This window comes from Triticum aestivum, chromosome 3D, assembly GCF_018294505.1.
Source record: "Triticum aestivum cultivar Chinese Spring chromosome 3D, IWGSC CS RefSeq v2.1, whole genome shotgun sequence".
NCBI classification, from domain to species: domain Eukaryota; kingdom Viridiplantae; phylum Streptophyta; class Magnoliopsida; order Poales; family Poaceae; genus Triticum; species Triticum aestivum.
This window is the reverse complement of record NC_057802.1, coordinates 15,214,105-15,233,399: the sequence shown is the minus strand read 5'-3', so window position 1 is coordinate 15,233,399 and position 19,295 is coordinate 15,214,105. Positions and strand designations below refer to the sequence as shown.

At 48.6% G+C, this 19,295-nt stretch overlaps 1 protein-coding gene across 1 annotated transcript; it reads right to left on the bottom strand.

Annotated features, from left to right (window-relative positions):
- Positions 1-1,681: 1,681 nt before the first annotated feature.
- LOC123073793 (uncharacterized) lies at positions 1,682-3,924 on the bottom strand. The gene is made up of 2 exons (XM_044496828.1): positions 2,423-3,924; positions 1,682-1,937 (listed from the first exon to the last, which is right to left on the bottom strand). The coding sequence occupies exon 1, from the start codon at positions 3,724-3,726 to the stop codon at positions 2,467-2,469; it is 1,260 nt and encodes a 419-aa protein (XP_044352763.1). The 5' UTR covers positions 3,727-3,924; the 3' UTR covers positions 1,682-1,937; positions 2,423-2,466.
- Between the last annotated feature and the right edge of the window lie 15,371 nt (positions 3,925-19,295).

Genomic DNA, 19,295 nt, shown 5'->3' with positions numbered 1-19,295 from the left:
CGCATGTAGCGCAGGATAGTTGCCAGGTCGCGCACATGGGCCGCGCGAATAGCGCTCTCTTCGCGGACGAAAAATAGCTGTACTGTTCGATAGGAAAAATAAAGTCGATCGATCCCTCCCTGCTGCGTTCACAGATTAAAAGAACTTCTTTATTGTAAAGAAAATGTTCATGAGTTAAAAAAATAATGCACACGGATTAAAATCGTTCGTGAGTTGGAAAATGTTCACGAATTAAAAAATTCAGGGATTTATTATAGAGTGTTCTTCAATTTAATAAATTTTATTAGATGCTGAACAATTAGTACAAGTTCATGATTTTTTTAAAAACTTCACTGATTTAAGGAATGTTGATTTTTGAAAGAAAGACAAATTGATAAAATAAAAAATGAACAATGAAATAAAAATCAAAAGAGGGAAAATAAAAATCTGAAAAAAAATATTAGAGAAAATAAAAGAGAAGACCAAACTAAAAGCAACTGAAATAACAAAAAGAGAAACCGGGAAAAAAAAATCAGGCGGAAAACGACCGTGAAAGACGTCACTAGGAGGAAGAAATAAATGGTTGAGCCCACGTGATTTCTAGGATATTCCACTCGTTATCCCCTCGAACTCTTCGCTTATGCGGCATGCCCGACTCTGTCGGGGTGAATTCCATTTGTTTGCTAGTGATGAAATCAACCATGTATTACTATATGTTAGTTTGCATATGCAAAGCAGTTTCTGTCCTAGTTATTGTTCTTAACGGGTGTCATTTCTTTTCACCGCAAAAAATGGGGTGTCATTTCTTCAAGTGGTATTTTCTGTTACAGATGTCTAGCATATTTTCTGTCTTCTTTTACTGGATCTGCTGGAACATTGTCCATTCTGTTTTCTTCTGCATGTTAAAGTTTGTGACATCATTGCCACCTTCCTGGCACAGGATGGACCATTCTTCAGGTACATCACCAGCTAGCAACATTTCCATTTTGTTTTGTTTTACCCCCAAGCCCTCTGCTAGGGCTTCCAGTAGTATCAGTCCAAGAGGAGATCTAAACGCTCTTATGTTTCTTTACAGAAGGAGTACAGGATTTTTGTCAAGTTCAAAAGTTATGGGCAAACTCTGTAATATTCTTATAACATTCAACATCCTATACTGCTCCTCAGCACTGCAACAGATACCGTTGGTATCCCGCCGAGGCCCCAAATATTACATGCAATGCAATGCTTTAAGAAGTTGAGCAAACATAGCAATCCAGTCATTTTCTATTGCAAAAGCAAATATATCCCATGGGCCAAAACCAAGAAGTTGCAGCTGTTTGCCCTTGTGACACGCAGCAGGAAGACACATGAAGCATCTCGCCAAGTTGCCAAGTAAGCACAACAGGAGTAATTTAGCTTACCTAGCAGATGAAAATTGGCAACAAATGTATGATTGGCACAAGATGTTTATTTCTAGGATAATATACATAAGCTCCCCCTTTTTCAATTTCATCCGAAGAACTATTCAGAAAAATCATCTGAAGAAATCTAGTTGAATATTGTCCATATTACATTTAATGTTGTAATTCCCTCCAATAACCCATCTTGGTCTCCTCCAGATGTCAAATTTACTTCATGATAGCTAGTCCAAATGCACAACATCGTACCCTGAAGAAACGGGGATTGCGTGTACACATTTATATAATTAAATGGACTCAATGTGGAAAAAACAATAAGACCATGCCTCTGTTCTTATTTCGAGTTGAGAGAAAAACAATAATGACAGTCGTTACTTGATTTTGAAACAAAGAAAATAGTCATCTGTTCAGTCCAACTACTGCTTAAGAGGATTCGAATCCACCGCCTTCTCTACTATGAGTTTTCATCCATACTAAATGGCAAGTAGACTGACCACCAGGGACGTGTTCTTATTCAACCTTCTCATGTCCAGCTTCCTGTATCATCTGAGCAAAATTTTCCTGGAAAGTAAGTAGTCTGATTAGCAAAAAGAACTGAACACTCTTTAAAAACAAGGCAGCTCAGTACAGTATCTACCAAATGGCACCTAATACTCTCAACCAAATATTGCTATGATTACCTATCACCAGCAACTAGCTCTCTCACGACAAGAAATACAAATATCTGTCATTATTGGAGAAAAGAAGGATATTCAACTTCCAAATTTTCGAGAGTAATAACTGGAAACAGTAGAACACAAAATTTAGTTTATTTTCTAGAAAGAACTAGTCAGATTGTTTTTGGAAGAGTGAGACAACACTAAACATCAATGAGGCCATTATATATCAAATGTACAGAAAAAGGAACACATTTCCTTTATATATCAGATGTACAAGAAATTCAATAAACAACAACAAGTTTCATGAGTCTTTTATGGGCAACCTTATGCAGTGTCCACAATAGAGGTTGCTAACACATGATATAACTTTGTCGCAGTGCTCAGTACCTCATAACTGACTTCTTCGTAGTTTTTCTGCAAGCTTCCTTTCCTCAAGACCTTCTCCACTGCTTGAGGTAGTTGGACAAGGCACACCGAACATAAGTCGGTTCAAGACCAAGCATCTTTTCAGCAGAACACTGCTTGACCGCTTCCAGTGTTCCCTCTCTAATGTTAATGGCAAGCATCCATGCAATCGCGGGCCGGATGTCCAGTCTAGCCATAATATAGACAACATCGTCGTCACACAAGCTCAGAGTGGGCCCACCATGAACCACCTTGTCCCAGCATAGCCTCTTGCCGCCTGATACCTTAGGGTAACTTAAACCTGTGTTAGGCACATTATCAGCCTTGACAGTGAACCTCTTGTCCCACTTGTTTGAGCGGATCCCCCTGTTCCATGTGGTGACCGTCCAGCCTTGGCCAATGACCGCTTTATCATTGCAGGGATCGCTACGCTGACAAGGTTTCAACTCGACGAACCTGATGACGCCGTTGCTTATAGCGACGTCGCAAAACGGCCGTGCGTAGATATTGTCGACTCCCATGCCGAACCGCGACACTATATTGCAAGGGATCGAAACAGGCCATTGGATCAAACGCATGACCGCGTTGTTGTCAAGCACATTGCATAGAATAATGCCATGCCAATGATTGACCCAGCCAAGTGTTTCCCTTCCGGCGAAGATCACGCGGGTGCCTTCGTGCCGCATAATTACCTCGTGATTGTGGTAATTGGTGTGCATGGTAATGATGGCCGTCTCGGCGCGCCACGGCCACTTGGAGATATCGGAGTGATACACGAGGAAGTCGCATATCTTGCTGGTAGAGTTGTATAGCGAGCGAAATTTTGATCCCAAGGGGAAGACCACGGCGTAGTCTTTGTTGTTGAGATGGGCGCGGGGCACGACGCCGGCCAGCGTGACGTAGTCGGGGTAGTGGTAGGTGCTGGGGAGAAGGTGGAGGGATGGGGCCCCTGGGCCTGCCCTGTAGACGAAGAAATCGTTGTACTCCCTGCGCTTGGAGTCGCCGGTGAACGGGACGGCGAGAAGGACGAAGGCGTCCGCCGAACTCACAACCACGGGATCTCCGCCGTAGCGGCCCTCCGCCAGGACGGGGCAGTGGACGAAGCAGCGAGAGACGTCGGGCGGGTCCGCGAGCTCGAAGGTCACCTTGATGTCGCCGCTTTGGCTCGTGACGCCGCGGGCGGTGGTCGCGTTGTCGCGGTCGCCGATGTGGCACTTTGAGTCGGTGAGCACCCAGGGGAGACGGCCACAGCGCCTGAAAGTGGCGGCGGCAAGGTGGTCTGGCATGGCGGCAAGGGGACGTCAGGCGGGCGGGCGGCAGCGGCGATTGGAACTGGGGAATCGTATCGTCGGCCGACGAGGGTAAGCAACCCTATAGCGCTATATGGGCCGGTGAGAAGGCACGATACGGCCCATTTTTATTAATTTATAAGAATTTCAGGGTCACTTTGGCGACCAGGCCACGGGCTGGCGCACTCTAGTGAAGCTTCACGTCTACACGCGCGTTACGAGTCGCAGCTTCCGTTATTAATAGGCGACTGATAGGCGCAGATCGGCCGGTCACCGCGCAGGCGCCGAATTGATCGCATCTGGCCGCCAAATCAGGGCCCGAATCGGTTTCTTTCCAAAAAAAAATTCCCCAAAATCTTATAAGTGCACGCCCACTTTTTAACCACACCGAGCGGCCGGTTGGGAACCGCACGATTTCTATCGTGCGTGTGCGTCCCCACTTCAGGTGCCACCTGGTCGGCAGCGTACGCGTCGCTCTGGTTCGATCCACGCTGCTCGCCTCGCTACCCTGGTTGCTTCACATCACGCCACCAACAAACCACCAGGGCCGGGCGGACGCGCGTGTCCACTACTTCCGTCGCGTCCGGCGACCGCCGCCGACCGGCCGCCGGAGCGCGCCGTCGTCCTCCGCACCATCCTATTCCCGTTCATCTTCTCCTACCTCCCGCGGCTCCCTCCATGCACGCACTCGAACACAGACTCGCACCACCACGCCATGGTCATGGGCTCGTGGCCGCAAGCCAGGCATGCCGCCGCTGTTCGGCTTGGCCATCCACCACCCAACTTTGGTTGCTCCTCTCGCCAGACTTCTTACTCTGCCCATCTCCTCAGCCAGCCAGCCATAGCCGGCCCTCATGCGCCCAGAAGATGTTCGATTAATTGCCCCACCAAGGAGATTGCGTTGATGGCCCTAGATTAAAGGTATGATTCTTCTTGATCAGTGATTGCTATTAGAATTCACACTACTATAGAATGTACATAGTGACCAAGAGTAACTGCAATTTATGCACTTCCCAATTTATGCACTTCCAATTCAAGTTGTGCGACAGAGAATGAAATAGGAACAGGAAAGTGTCACCCACCATGCATATTCAACGGATTTAATGAACTAAAAATATTATTGAATGAACAGATCCAAGGTTGTTTTATTTGTGCATGAATGATGCTTGTTTTTTGTAACTTGTCTCGCAATGCTTTTTTTCTTTATATGTTGGACATGATGCCCGGATGCATTCTATTTTTCTTTTTCTATATGCTGGACATGTCATCTTGTTTTTTTTCTGTATGCATGACTTATATGCCACACACTCTCGTCGTATTAGCTCACGGGACGTGGAGTTGCACATTATCGTTGGCATAGTTGCACACGCATGGCCAAATAGTTGCACACTCTTATCCATATAGTCATACACGCATAACCATGAAGTTGTATACTCTCGACAAGATAGTGATGGACGCGCGACCCCGGAGATGCACACTCTCCCCGGCATGGTCGCACATGCGTGGTCAGGAAGTTGCACACTCTCGTCCGCATAGTCGCACACACATGGCTGCAGGAGGTGCACATGCACGGCCGAAGGTTGCACGCGCGCGACCACGGAGTTGCACACTCTCATCTGCATAGTCTTGGTTGAATATCACGATCTTACATTTATGGTGCTTTTTTGCTTGAGTAAATTGTCAAATAGTTGTAGCCTTGTAGTTACACACATAGTAGTTTTTAGTTGTATATATGATTTAGAAAGTTGCACAACACGATGATACTAAGTAGGTTAGATATTTTTCGCTTAAGTTGATCTATTTTTGCTTGTGATATTTTTAGTTGGCATCCACAGTAGTTATAGTTGCACATGTAGTAGTTCTCAGTTGGTTACGATCATTAAAAAGTTGCACAACACGACAATACAAAGATGGTTAGATGGTTTCTTGTGCTTGCATTGCTTTCTCAAGTATAGCTAGACGGGCGACATTGTCAGCTCGATCAACTACCGCTGCACACTGAAAGACTGTCGCACGAATGAGCACAGAGTTGCATAGTCTTGTCGGCATAGTCGCACACACACAGTCGGGAAGATGCACACTCTCGTCAGCATAATAGCTCACACATGACTACGGGAGTTGCATACATATGGCGGCATAGTCGTATATGCACGACCACGGAGTTGCACACTCTCATTAGTGTAGTAGCTCACGTATGACTGGAGTTGGACACTCTCATTGGCATAGTCGCACACGGTGACAGCGGAGTTGCACAATCTCGCTCGCATAGTCGCACACGCACGGCCGCAGAGTTGCACACTTTCATCGGTATAGGTGCCCACTCTCTTTCGCTGCGGGAGTTGCACACTCTCGTTGGTATAGTAGTTCACGCAAGATTGCGGGAGTTGCACATGTGCGACGACATCGTTGCACACATAGGACCACGAAGTTGCACACTCTCGTTGGCGCAGTAGCGCATGCACGACCGCAGAGTTGCACACTCTCGTCGGCATAGTCGCACATGTGTGGCCGCGGAGTTGCACACTCTCGTTTGCATAGTCGCACACGTACTGCTGCGGCAGGTGCTAATGCATGGCCGTGGAGTTGCACACTCTCGACGGCATAGTCGCACATGCGTGGCCACGGAGTTGCACAATCTCATCTGCATAGTCGCACATGAATTGTTGTGGGAGGTGCTCACGCCCGGATGCGAAGTTGCACACTTTTGTCAGCATAATCGCACATGTGTGGTCGTGGAGTTGCACACTCTCATTCGCATAGTCGCACACATATTGATGCGGGAGTTGCACATGTACAATGGGGTAGTTGCTCACGCGCTACTACGGGAGTGCACACCCTGGCCGACATAGTTGCTCACACACGGACTGCGGGGTGGCATAATCTTATCGGATAGTCCCTCAAACGTGGTTGCGGGGGCTGCACACGCGCGACGACTACCAGGCAGTTGGCCAGGGCACCGAGGCAGCTGATGAAATTGCAATTTCACTGGTAGAGAGTAGTATCGGGTGGTGTCATCAGTGAAAACTGCATATCCACAGTTAGAGGGAAAAGTTGCACATCGACTGTCAGCTAGTTGCACATCGACGGCTAAACAGTAGCATCAAACGGAGACTAAATTGCACACAAAAAAGTTCGACGAAACATACCTATGCGGTATCTAGTTTCGAAGGGCATACCGTCATGGTTCCAACGGTGAAAACGGATCTTAATTCCGATGTGCGGTTTAAAAATTATGACTTTTAAAAAAATCGAAATTCAAATTAAATATGTTCACACTTGTTCACATGGATACTTTTATAATATTTTTCTGTTTACACAGTACTTTTTCAAATATATGAATTATAATTGTTTTTTATATTAATTAGGGGACAATTATTACTATTTAATCATTATTAGGGGACAAAGCAAATTCTACTTTTCGCCGGCCGCTCGCGAAAGCCAGCGTGCAGCCGGCCGCTAGCTATCCTCGTCCAAAAAATTCACATCCAAGTATAGCAGAGTGAAAACACAAAGCAGCGGCCATCGCCTCGTCGTCTCCACGCATGCAACAACGTGCACGGTGCAATCTCCGCGGTTGCAACTCCGGTGGCGATGGCCGCCGATTGCAGCACTCGTCGTCGGGCTCGTGCTGTACCTTGCCCTCAATTTGTTGACCGCAACAAAAATTCCTGCCGGTTGTAGCAAAAATTCATGACGGTTCCAGCAAAAGCCACATAACGTTGGTAGCAAAATTGGAAAATCGGGCGCTGTTCCAGCAAACAAAAACCGCGACGGTAGCAAAAATTGTAGCTTGTTCCAGCAAGCAAAAATGCTCGTGATAGCAAAAACACAAAACTGAGCGCTAGTTCCAGCAAAGTAAAAAAGGCGGTCGTAGCAAAAATTGCCGCTGGTTAGAAAACCACAAAACGGTGGTAGCAAATGCAAAAAATGTCGCCGTGGGAAACAATTGTTCCAGCTTCCGGTGGTGCCCACTGTAGCACCCGAATGCCGATTGTAGCATCTTGCCCTCAATGGTTGCCATCAGAGAGGTTGCCTCTATCTCCAGCATCTCCTCTCGCTGTCCCGATCGGTCGTTTGCCGTGGCAGTTGCAACACGGGAGTCGCCACTATGTAGCTCTGGCACTACTGCAGGAATGCCTAGCAGTGGCGGGCGGGAAAAGACTAGTAGTGGTGGGCGGGAAAAGCCCAAACAGTGACTGACGAGGCTCCCAGGGGCCTCCGCCACTGCTAACATGGCATAGGGGCAGGTGTGCGCCCTGCAGCGGCGGGCGTGCCAAGATACTCGTCACTGGTGGGTGCGGCAGCTGTGGCGGGTTGCTTGTAGCGCCGACCACTGAATGTCAGTCACACAAATTAAAAATTTCACAGCCACGACTGAAAGGATCGATATAGTTGACTAGAGGGGGGGGGTTGAATAGGCAACTAACAATTTTTAGCTTTTCTTTATCAATTTAAACTTTGCATCAAAGTAGGTTGTCTAGATATGCAACTAGGTGAGAAACCTATATGATGCGACAACAATAAGCACACACGCAAGCAAGAGATAAAGCACAAATAAGCTTGCACAAGTAAAGGCACGAGATAACCATGAGTGGAGCCGGTGAAGACGAGGATGTGTTATCGAAGTTCCTTCCCTTTGAGAGGAAGTACGTCTCCGTTGGAGCGGTGTGGAGGCACAATGCTCCCCAAGAAGCCACTAGGGCCACCGTATTCTCCTCACGCCCTCACACAACGCGAGATGTCGTGATTCCACTATTGGTGCCCTTGGAGGCGGCGACCGAACCTTTACAAACAAGGTTGGGGCAATCTACACAACTTAATTGGAGGCTCCCAACGATAAAACGAAGTTTCACCACAATGGACTATGGCTCCGCGGTGACCTCAACCGTCTAGGATGCTCAAACACCCAAGAGTAACAAGATCCACAAGGGATTAGTGGGGGGATTCAAATTTCTCTTGGTGAAAGTGTAGATCGGGGCCTTCTCAACCAATCCCTAGAGAATCAACAAGTTTGATTGGCTAGGGAAGGAGATCGGGCGAAAATGGAGCTTGGAGCAACAATGGAGCTTGGAGCAACAATGGAGCTTGGAGGTGGAAGAGGTGGTCAACTAGAGGAGGAAGACACCCCTTATATAGTGGAAGAACAAATCCAACAGTTATCCACCAACTCAGCCTGCGCAACGCGGTACTACCGTACCTGAGGCGCGGTACTACCGCAGGGGCATGCGGTACTACCGCAGGGCCCCACGGTACTACTGCCCACGCAGCAGAGACCAGAACAGCCTAAAATGCACTAAAGCAGAGGGCGGTAGTACTGCTGGCGTGGTACTACCGCTCCCCCTTGCGGTACTACCGCAAGGCAGGGGCTGTCCAGAGATGGGAAGGCACGGATATAAAAAATTACATCTGTGGCTACTTCCGCAGAGTTGGAGTCGATGCAAAAACCCGACGCGGTAGTACCGTAAGCCAGCAGCGGTACTACCGCGCGAGGCGCGGATGTAAAAAATTACATCCGCCCCTTACTGCCGCGTACTTGCGGAACTAAGTCAGATACCATGGTACTACCGCTTACTAGAAGCGGTACTACCGTGGGCCCTTGCGGTACTACCGCACCAGCGGGCGGTACTACCGCAAGGTCCTGCGGTATTACCGCTCTAAGGAGCAGTACTACCGCACGCCCTGGTTCAGCAAGCAAGAGCAATATTTGCATAGACAAGGAAAACATAGGATACTCCAAAGGCTAGAGGAAAGGAGGTGCAAAGGAAGATGTGTACGTGATGAATCCACCCAACCTTTCCAACGCGGACCCCGTCTTAATAGTACGGCTTCCCTACGACTCAATACCACCGAAAAGAAACGAAGAGAAACGCCGTCTTCCATAGCCTTCGAGGGGAACCAAATCATCTTGTGCCTAGTCAGTATATCTGAAATATTCGATGCACATGATTAGTCCGCAAAAGCATTGTCATCAATCACCAAAACCAACTAAGGGATAAAAATGCCCTTACAATCTCCCCCTTTTTGTTGGATTGATGACAACACGGAATTTGCACGAGGGTATGACGCAAAGAGCAAGGGCAAACCCCAAGTCTCTAAAATATAGACGGGCTCCCCCTAGATGTGTGCTATCTTGATGAGTGCTTTGGACCGCACGGCACACATACTAGGATCAACACTCCCCCTATATTTTATAGACATGGCAAATCTTGCAATAAGGCTAAAGCTAAGAAAGATAGACAGGAGCATAATGTAATAAGCACAAGATAGAATAAGCTCACTACGGTACGATAGAGTGCATATGTCTTACACCATATGATAGAAGGTCTCACGGGCACAAACCAAAGCAAACCAAAGCAAACGAAATAGACGAAGTTCAACTGACCCAAACACGACACAACTCGCAAATCCTACACTCTCTCCCCCTTTAGCATCGAGACGCCAAAAAGGCAGAGAGGACACCTACAACAATAGTGGTGGCTCAAGCGGAGTAGTCACTTGCACGCTCCCCGTCAGACTCTGCAGCTGGGACGGACTCCTCCTCAGACTCGGTCCACCGATAACCCTGCTTGCGCATCCATTCTACCTCTGGGGTGATGTGCACCTCTGACCCGCTAGATATGTTCTCGCCAAAGGTCCTGAAAATCCGCTTCTCGCGGCGGCGAGTCTCCCTGGAAGCCACATGGGTCTCGTACTGCCCCTTTGCCTGCATACAGAACAAAACCTTCATCTTGTTCTTCAGTCGCTTAGCCCAAGAAGGCTCAGAGGTGGGAGGGATGTAACCCTCAGAGCTGTCCTCGTCTGCTGCCTCCTCCTCATCTTCATTTGCATCCACGTCCATGGCAGCCGTAGTATCAGCACGAGAGGTAGTGTTGGCCCACTGAGGCTTGATACGGAGGTTGATGGGCTCATGCCGGATCCAACCAGGGGCCTCAAACTCATCCTGAGGGTAGACCCGCTCCCAAGTAGCCGAGATCAACTGAAACAGATAAGGTCCATAGATGGGGACCTTGCGGTTGTAGACTGCAAACCGAAGCTCATGCCACATGATATGTGAGACATCAAGTGGTAGTGTCTGAGAGTTGCGAGCATCTTCACACAGGAGCATCATATCCACAAGATAGGCATGCACCTTGTCCTTGTCCCCAATGCGTGGGAAGAGAGTGTTGCGGAAGATCCGGTGCATGATGTCAAGAAAGGAGTTGAGTACCCAAGATGACTTGCCATTGGAGAGCTTCTTCTCCACATAGAAGGGCATAAGCTTGTTCTTGTTGGCAGACTCGGGATTGGCATGAGGGCGAACACCTTGGGGTGTGGCGAGCCCCTCATCCGGAACCCCAAGCAAAGTCATGAATTCCTTCCAAGTAGCAGTCAGCTGCCGACCATTGGTCATCCAAGTCATGGTCCTTTCCTCATTGGGATGAAAATGCATTGAGGCAAAGAACTGAGCAAGGATCTCAGGATCATAGTCTTTGTGGAATGAGATGATATGCTCAATGCCAAATTGCTCCACTAGGTCTAAAGCCTCACCAAAGTATTCCCGGTGCGCCTCTTTTTGCATGTGATGCATGTTGATCCACTTCAGCTCCACATAGGTGTTTTGCTTGGCCTTGATGACATCCAGATAAATGAGATTCTACTGCTTGGTCCAGAATAGCTCATTCCCTCGAAAGTTGGCACGAGGGTTTCCATATGGATTGATCTTCCTCCGAGAGATGAACTCAGCAAGCGGTATCTCATCCATACCCATGGCGGGTTCCTTCTCTTTGGTGGCGGTGGTCTTGGTTTTGTGTTGGGGGGCATTGGAGCCCTCTGCCGCCTCTGTGTTGTGCATACGCTTGGATCCCGTGTCACGGCTTGGATTGGAGCGGCGAGCCGGAGCACCTGAGCCACCACCTAAAACACACACCACAAAACAAACACGCATGAAACGCGAGAAGGATCAATGCAAAGACCACGGCAAAGCAGGTAAAACAACTAGACATGGCACGTGAGAAGTGCCACAAGAGGGATTTGAGACAACGGTAGTATCGTGTGTTGCGCCACGTGCGGTAGTACAGCTCCAAGGAGCGGTAGTACCGTAGACGCGGTAGTACCGCACCAGCAGGGCGGTAGTACCGGACGTGCGGTAGTACCGCACCTAAAGAGCGGTAGTACCGCACGGTTGCAGATCTGAAACGGCCACGGAGATCTGAGCACAACCGTGTCAACACGCGGTACTACGGTCGATCAAATCCATCACAGGACAACTATAGCAAGTACCATCACTACACAAAACTACTCTCCTACGTCCTACTCTTGCATAGATTTGGCCTAAAATCTCAAGAACAACTTGCATCTCCCCAAAACCTAAAAGCAACAAGACGAACAAAAAAAGGAGGGATTGGGGAGAAACCTTGTTCCATGGCAAGAGGGAGTGGTGGGGAACGATCCCACCGGTCGGAATCCGAGGAGATCGGCCAGAGACGGAGATCCGGCGAGGACCTTTGGCGCCGTTCTTGAGCGAGAGAGAGAGAGAGACGGAGTGGGAAGAGAGACGAATGGGTATGGGGGAGTTAGAAATCCCCCTGCCCATGTTTAACCCCCCACGCGCCCTCGACCGCACGGTAGTACCGCACGTCATCGCGGTACTACCGCCCCGGGCGGAAGTACCGCACCGTGACTTTAGTACCGCTCCCCCAGGCGGCAGTAAAAAATTACTGCCGCGCTGGGTGCGGAAGTACCGTGCGCTCCTCACGCGGTAGTACCGCACGTCATTGCGGTAGTACCGCCAGGGCGGAAGTACCACACCGAGGCCGTAGTACCGCTCCCCCAGGCGGCAGTAAAAAATTACTGCCGCGCTGGGTGCGGAAGTACTGCCCCCCCCTTTTGCGGTAGTACCGTGGCAGGCCGCGGTAGTACCGTGAGCTCAAGAAAAGACAGTTTCAACCAAAAGAGAGAACACCGAAGCACGGAACCTTCAAGCGAGAGACCACACCAAAGAGCTAACACACTGGACACCATAAGCACAAGCTCGGCACGAAGGAAGAGAGGCAAGAGACAACACAGGCCAAAAACGAGACACAAACTCTCCAAGGAGAGGGCGGTGGCCGGAGCCACCTATGTTTGAGTCAATTGGTATGGCACCGCGAAGAATTATCCTTGGGCCCATGATCAAAACTCGTCTTTGAAGCACAAGTACCATCAAAAATGGCTAATGTGAAAGAGTTGATCACTTTATGCATAATGGGGGGAGGGAGAGTTCATTGAGAGAACAACACCCCCCTATGTCCATGCCTACACCTAGATTAGACAACAAGTTGAGTGTGGTGGGGTGTGCAAGGGTTCAAGCAACATTGCTCGAATCAATGATATTTAGCTCATGCCTTAACTCGCGAAATCTTGCTTCATCCAAAGGCTTCATGAAAATATCTGCAAGGTTATCATGGGTGTTGACGTAGTTGAGCTTGATCTCCCCTCGCCTAATGTAATCTCGGATGAAGTGATACCGAATCTCAATATGCTTCGTCTTGAAGTGTTACACGGGGTTGAGAGAAATCTTGATGGCACTTTCATTATCACACCAAAGAGGCACTTTATCACAAATGACACCGTAATCCTTTAATGTTTGCCTCATCGATAAGAGTTGTGCACAACAACTGCCGGCCGCCACATACTCCGCTTCGGTTGACGAGAGAGACACACAACTTTGCTTTTTAGAAGACCAACTTACCAAAGAGCAACCAAGGAATTGGCACCCTCCGGAAGTGGACTTCCTATCCACTTTGTCTCCCGCCCAATCGGAGTCCGAATACCCTACAAGCTTGAAGTTTGCTCCTCTTGGGTACCATAAGCCAAAGTTTGGGGTATGAGCCAAATATCGAAAGATTCGCTTGACCGCCACAAAGTGGCTTTCCTTAGGTGCGGCTTGAAACCGTGCACAAATTCCCACACTCAACATGATATCCGGTCTAGATGCACAAAGGTAAAGCAAGGAACCAATCATGGAGCGATATACCTTTTGATCCACCGCTTTACCATTGGGATCGATGTCAAGTTGGCACTTGGTGGGCATTGGAGTGGACGCCGACTTGACATCACTTAGCTTGAATCTCTTGAGCATGTCTTGAGTGTATTTGGCTTGGTTGATGAAGGTTCCTTCTCTTCTTTGCTTTACTTGGAAACCGAGAAAGAACTTCAACTCTCCCATGGAAGACATCTTGAACTTTGAGGTCCTGAGTGCGGCAAATTCCTCATTGAAAGCTTTGTTAGGGGAGCCAAAGATAATGTCATCAACGTATAGTTGGCACACAAACAACTCCCCTTTGACCTTCTTAGTAAAAAGAGTGGGGTCGATTAGCCCAACTTCAAACCCACGATCTTGTAACAACTCGGTAAGGTGGTCATACCACGCACGTGGGGCTTGTTTAAGGCCATAGAGTGCCTTATCGAGTTGATACACATGATCGGGAAAGTAGGGATCCTCGAACCCGGGGGGTTGTTTGACATAAACCAACTCATTAATAGGACCATTAAGAAAATCACTCTTCACATCCATTTGTTGCAACTTAAAGTTGTGATGAGAAGCATAAGCAATCAACAAACGAATAGATTCAAGGCGAGCAACAGGAGCAAAGGTTTCACCGTAGTTGATACCCTTGACTTGGGAGTAGCCTTGTGCCACCAATCGTGCCTTGTTGCGGATGATGGTCCCATGAGCATCTTGCTTGTTCTTGAATATCCACTTGGTTCCAATGACATTGTGGTTCCCCGTTGGCCTTGGCACTAATCTCCACACCTTGTTGTACTCGAAGTTGTTGAGTTCTTCATGCATGGCATTAAGCCAATCCGGATCTTCGAGTGCTTCATATACCTTTTGGGGTTCAACACAAGAGACAAACGCGTGATGTTCACAATAGTTTGCCAATTGTCTACGAGTGCTTACCCCCTTTTGAATGCTTCCAAGCACATTCTTCATGAGATGACCCTTGGTGGAGAGCTTGGATGCAATCTTGGCGGCACGACGCTCCAAATCCTCCTCGGTGGTGAGTTGAGGAGCGGTCACTTGATCATCTTGAGCACCGTCTTGAGCTTGTTCTTGATCTTGAACTTGCTCGGAGGAGAGAACTTGACCTTGGGCATCAATTGGTGTGTCAGCACCGTCTTGAGCATGATCTTGCCCTTGGTCTTGTTCATGAGGTTGAGGGCCTTCACTTTGTTCTTCGGAAGCGTGTGGGCCTTGGGTTGGTGATGGCTCCACTTGAGTGGAGCATTGTCCTTCTCCTTCGGCCACAAGGGGTTCCTCAATGGGTAGGATAAAACCAACACCCATTCTTCTTATGGCTTGAGGAGGAATTTCATCACCTACATCACAAGTGCCACTTTGCTCCACTTGGGAGCCGTTATTCTCATCAAACTCCACGTTACACGTCTCCTCAATAAGTCCCGTGGATTTATTGAGGATACGGTAAGCATGAGAGTTTGTAGCATAACCAACAAATATGCCCTCATAAGCTTTAGCCTCAAATTTAGACAACCGAACACCTTTCTTGAGAATGAAACACTTACACCCGAACACCCGAAAGTACTTGAGGTTGGGCTTGTTACCGGTGAGTATCTCATATGGAGTCTTGTTCAAGCCCTTGCGGAGGTAGAGCCGATTGGATGCATGACACGCGGTGTTGATGGCTTCGGCCCAAAAGTTGTATGGAGACTTGAACTCCGCCATCATGGTCCTTGCCGCATCCATCAACGTCCGGTTCTTCCTCTCCGCAACACCGTTTTGTTGAGGGGTGTAAGGTGTGGAATATTGATGCTTGATCCCCTCATCACTAAGAAACTCATCCAAGGTGTAGTTCTTGAACTCGGTGCCATTGTCACTTCTTATTGTCAAGATCTTTGCATTGTGTTGACGTTGGGCTTCATTTGCAAAGTCAATGACGGTTTGTTGGGTCTCGCTCTTCCTCTTGAAGAAATACACCCAAGTGTATCTTGAATAGTCATCCACAATCACCAAGCAATACTTCCTATTGTTGGAAATATGCCCTAGAGGCAATAATAAAATGGTTATTATTATATTTCCTTGTTCATGATAATTGTCTATTGTTCATGCTATAATTGTGTTATCCGGAAATCGTAATACATGTGTGAATACATAGACCACAACATGTCCCTAGTGAGCCTCTAGTTAACTAGCTCGTTGATCAATAGATGGTTACGGTTTCCTGCCATGGACATTGGATGTCATTGATAACGGGATCACATCATTAGGAGAATGATGTGATGGACAAGACCCAATCCTGAGCATAGCACTAGATCGTGTAGTTCGTTTGCTAAAGCTTTTCTAATGTCAAGTATCATTTCCTTAGACCATGAGATCGTGCAACTCCCGGATGCCGTAGGAATGCTTTGGGTGGGTGTACCAAACGTCACAACGTAACTGGGTGGCTATAAAGGTGCACTACAGGTTGGGTTGGCACGGATCGAGACTGGGATTTGTCACTCCGTATGACGGAGAGGTATCTCTGGGCCCACTCGGTAATGCATCATCATAATGAGCTCAATGTGACCAAGTAGTTGGTCACGGGATCATGCATTACGGAACGAGTAAAGTGACTTGCCGGTAACGAGATTGAACGAGGTATTGGGATACCGACGATCGAATCTCGGGCAAGTAACGTACCGATTGACAAAGGGAATTGTATACGGGATTGCTTGAATCCTTGACATCGTGGTTCATCCGATGAGATCATCGTGGAACATGTGGGAGCCAACATGGGTATCCAGATCCCGCTGCTGGTTATTGGCTAGAGAGGTGTCTCGGTCATGTCTGCATGATTCCCGAACCCGTAGGGTCTACACACTTAAGGTTCGATGATGCTAGGGTTATAAGGAAGGTTTGTATGTGATTACCGAATGTTGTTAGGAGTCCCGGATGAGATCCCGGACGTCACGAGGAGTTCTGGAATGGTCCGGAGACGAAGATTTATATATGGGAAGTCCTTATTCGGTCGCCGGAAGTGTTCGGGGGAATATCAGTATTGTACCGGGACCACCGAAAGGGTTCCGGGGGTCCATCGGGAGGGTCCACCTGCCCCGGAGGGCCCTATGGGCTGAATATAGAGGGGAACCAGCCCCTAGGTGGGCTGGGCGCCAAACCCCCCCTAGGGCCCATGCGCCTAGGGTTGGGGGGAAACCCTGGAGGGGGCGCCCCCTTGGCTTGGGGGGCAAGCCTCCCCCCCTTGGCCGCCGCCCCCTGTCTAGATCCATCTGGAGGGGGCCGGCCCCCTCTCCCTTTCCCCTATAAATAGAGGGGGGGGGGGTGGGAGGGCAGCCGCACCACATCCAAGGTGCAGCCCCTCCCCTTCCCAACACCTCTCCTCCTCTGCGTGAGCTTGGCGAAGCCCTGCCGCAGAACTGCCACTCCACCACCACCACGCCGTCGTGCTGCTGTTGGAGCCTTCTTCCTCAACCTCTCCCTCCTCCTTGCTGGATCAAGGCGCGGGAGACGTCACCGGGCTGCACGTGTGTTGAACGCGGAGGCACCGTTGTTCGGTGCTTGGATCGGATTCTGCCGCGATCTGAATCGCTACGTGTACGACTCCTCCAACCGCGTTCTTGCAACGCTTCCGCATCGCGATCTTCAAAGGTATGAAGATGCACTCCCCTGTCATTGCTAGTAAACTCCATAGATTGCTCTTGGTGATGCGTAGAAAAATTTAAATTTCTGCAACGATCCCCAACAGTGGCATCATGAGCTAGGTCTATGCGTAGTTTCTATGCACGAGTAGAACACAAGTTGTTGTGGGCGTCGATTTTGTCAATTTACTTGCCGTTACTAGTCTTATATTGATTCGGCGGCATCGTGGGATGAAGCGGCCCGGACCGACCTTACACGTACGCTTACGTGAGACAGGTTCCACCGACTGACATGCACTAGTTGCATAAGGTGGCTAGAGGGTGTCTGTCTCTCCCGCTTTAGTCAGATCGGATTCGATGAAAAGGGTCCTTATGAAGGGTAAATAGAAATTGGCATATCACGTTGTGGTTTTGGCGTAGGTAAGAAACGTTCTTGCCAGAAACCTATAACAGCCACGTAAAAATTTGCAACAACAATTAGAGGACGTCTAACTTGTTTTTGCAGCAAGTGTCATGTGATGTGATATGGCCAGAAGGATGTGGCGAATGACATACGTGATGTATGAGATTAATCATGTTCTCGTAATAGGAATCATGACTTGCATGTCGATGAGTATGACAACCGGCAGGAGCCATAGGAGTTGTCTTAATTTATTTATGACCTGCGTGTCAACTGGAACGTCATGTAATTACTTTACTTTATTGCTAACCGTTAGCCATAGTAGTAGAAGTAATAGTTGGCGAGACAACTTCATGAAGACACGATGATGGAGATCATGGTGTCATGCCGGTGACGAAGATGATCATGGCGCCCCGAAGATGGAGATCAAAAGGAGCAAAATGATATTGGCCATATCATGTCACTATTTGATTGCATGTGATGTTTATCATGTTTTACATCTTATTTTCTTAGAATGACGGTAGCATAAATAAGATGATCCCTCGCTAAAATTTCAAGAAAGTGTTACCCCTAACTGTGCACCATTGCGAAGGTTCGTTGTTCCGAAGCACCACGTGATGATCGGGTGTGATAGGTTCTAACGTTCGCATACAACGGGTGTAAGCCAGATTTACACACGCAATACACTTAGGTTGACTCGACGAGCCTAGCATGTACAGACATGGCCTCGGAACACAAGAGACCGATAGGTCGGGCATGAGTCGTATAGCAGATACGATCAACATGAAGATGTTCACTGATGATGACTAGTCCGTCTCACGTGATGACCGGACACGGCCTAGTTGACTCGGATCATGTATCACTTAGATGACTAGAGGGATGTTGTAACACCCCGCATGTAACTTTCCATATTTGTAACTTCGACTCTTGCCATTTTCGGCTATGTGTTATGATATTCCCTCCGTGGTCGGGTTTTGTTTTTCGTTTTGTATTTTGTTCATGTCATGCATTTCATATCATGTCATCATGTGCATTGCATTTGCATACGTGTTCGTCTCATGCATCCGAGCATTTTTTCCGTTGTCCGTTTTGCATTCCGGCGCTCCTATCTCCTCCGGCGCACCCCTCTTGTTTTCTTTCGTGAGCGGGTGTCAAACTTTCTCGGAATGGACCGAGGCTTGTCAAGTGGCCTTGGTATACCACCGGTAGACCACCGGTCAAGTTTCGTTCCATTTGGAGGTCGTTTGGTACTCCAACGGTTAACCGGGTAACCGCAGATGCCTTCTGTATGTTCCAGCAAAACCCCCTCTCTAAACAGCCCAAAACCCACCAAACTCTCTTCCATGCTGTAGGTCGTTCGATCATGATCGTGTGGGCGAAAACCGCACCTCATTTGGAGCCTCCTAGCTCTCTCTACCTATTTATATGTGAGCCCTCCCGAAAACGATCGCAGACGAAACCTTAACCCGCTCCTCGCGCCGCGCCGGACGTGTCCGCCGCCGGCCGGACAACTCGCGCCGCCGCCCTAGACCAGTGGCGCGCTGCCACGTGG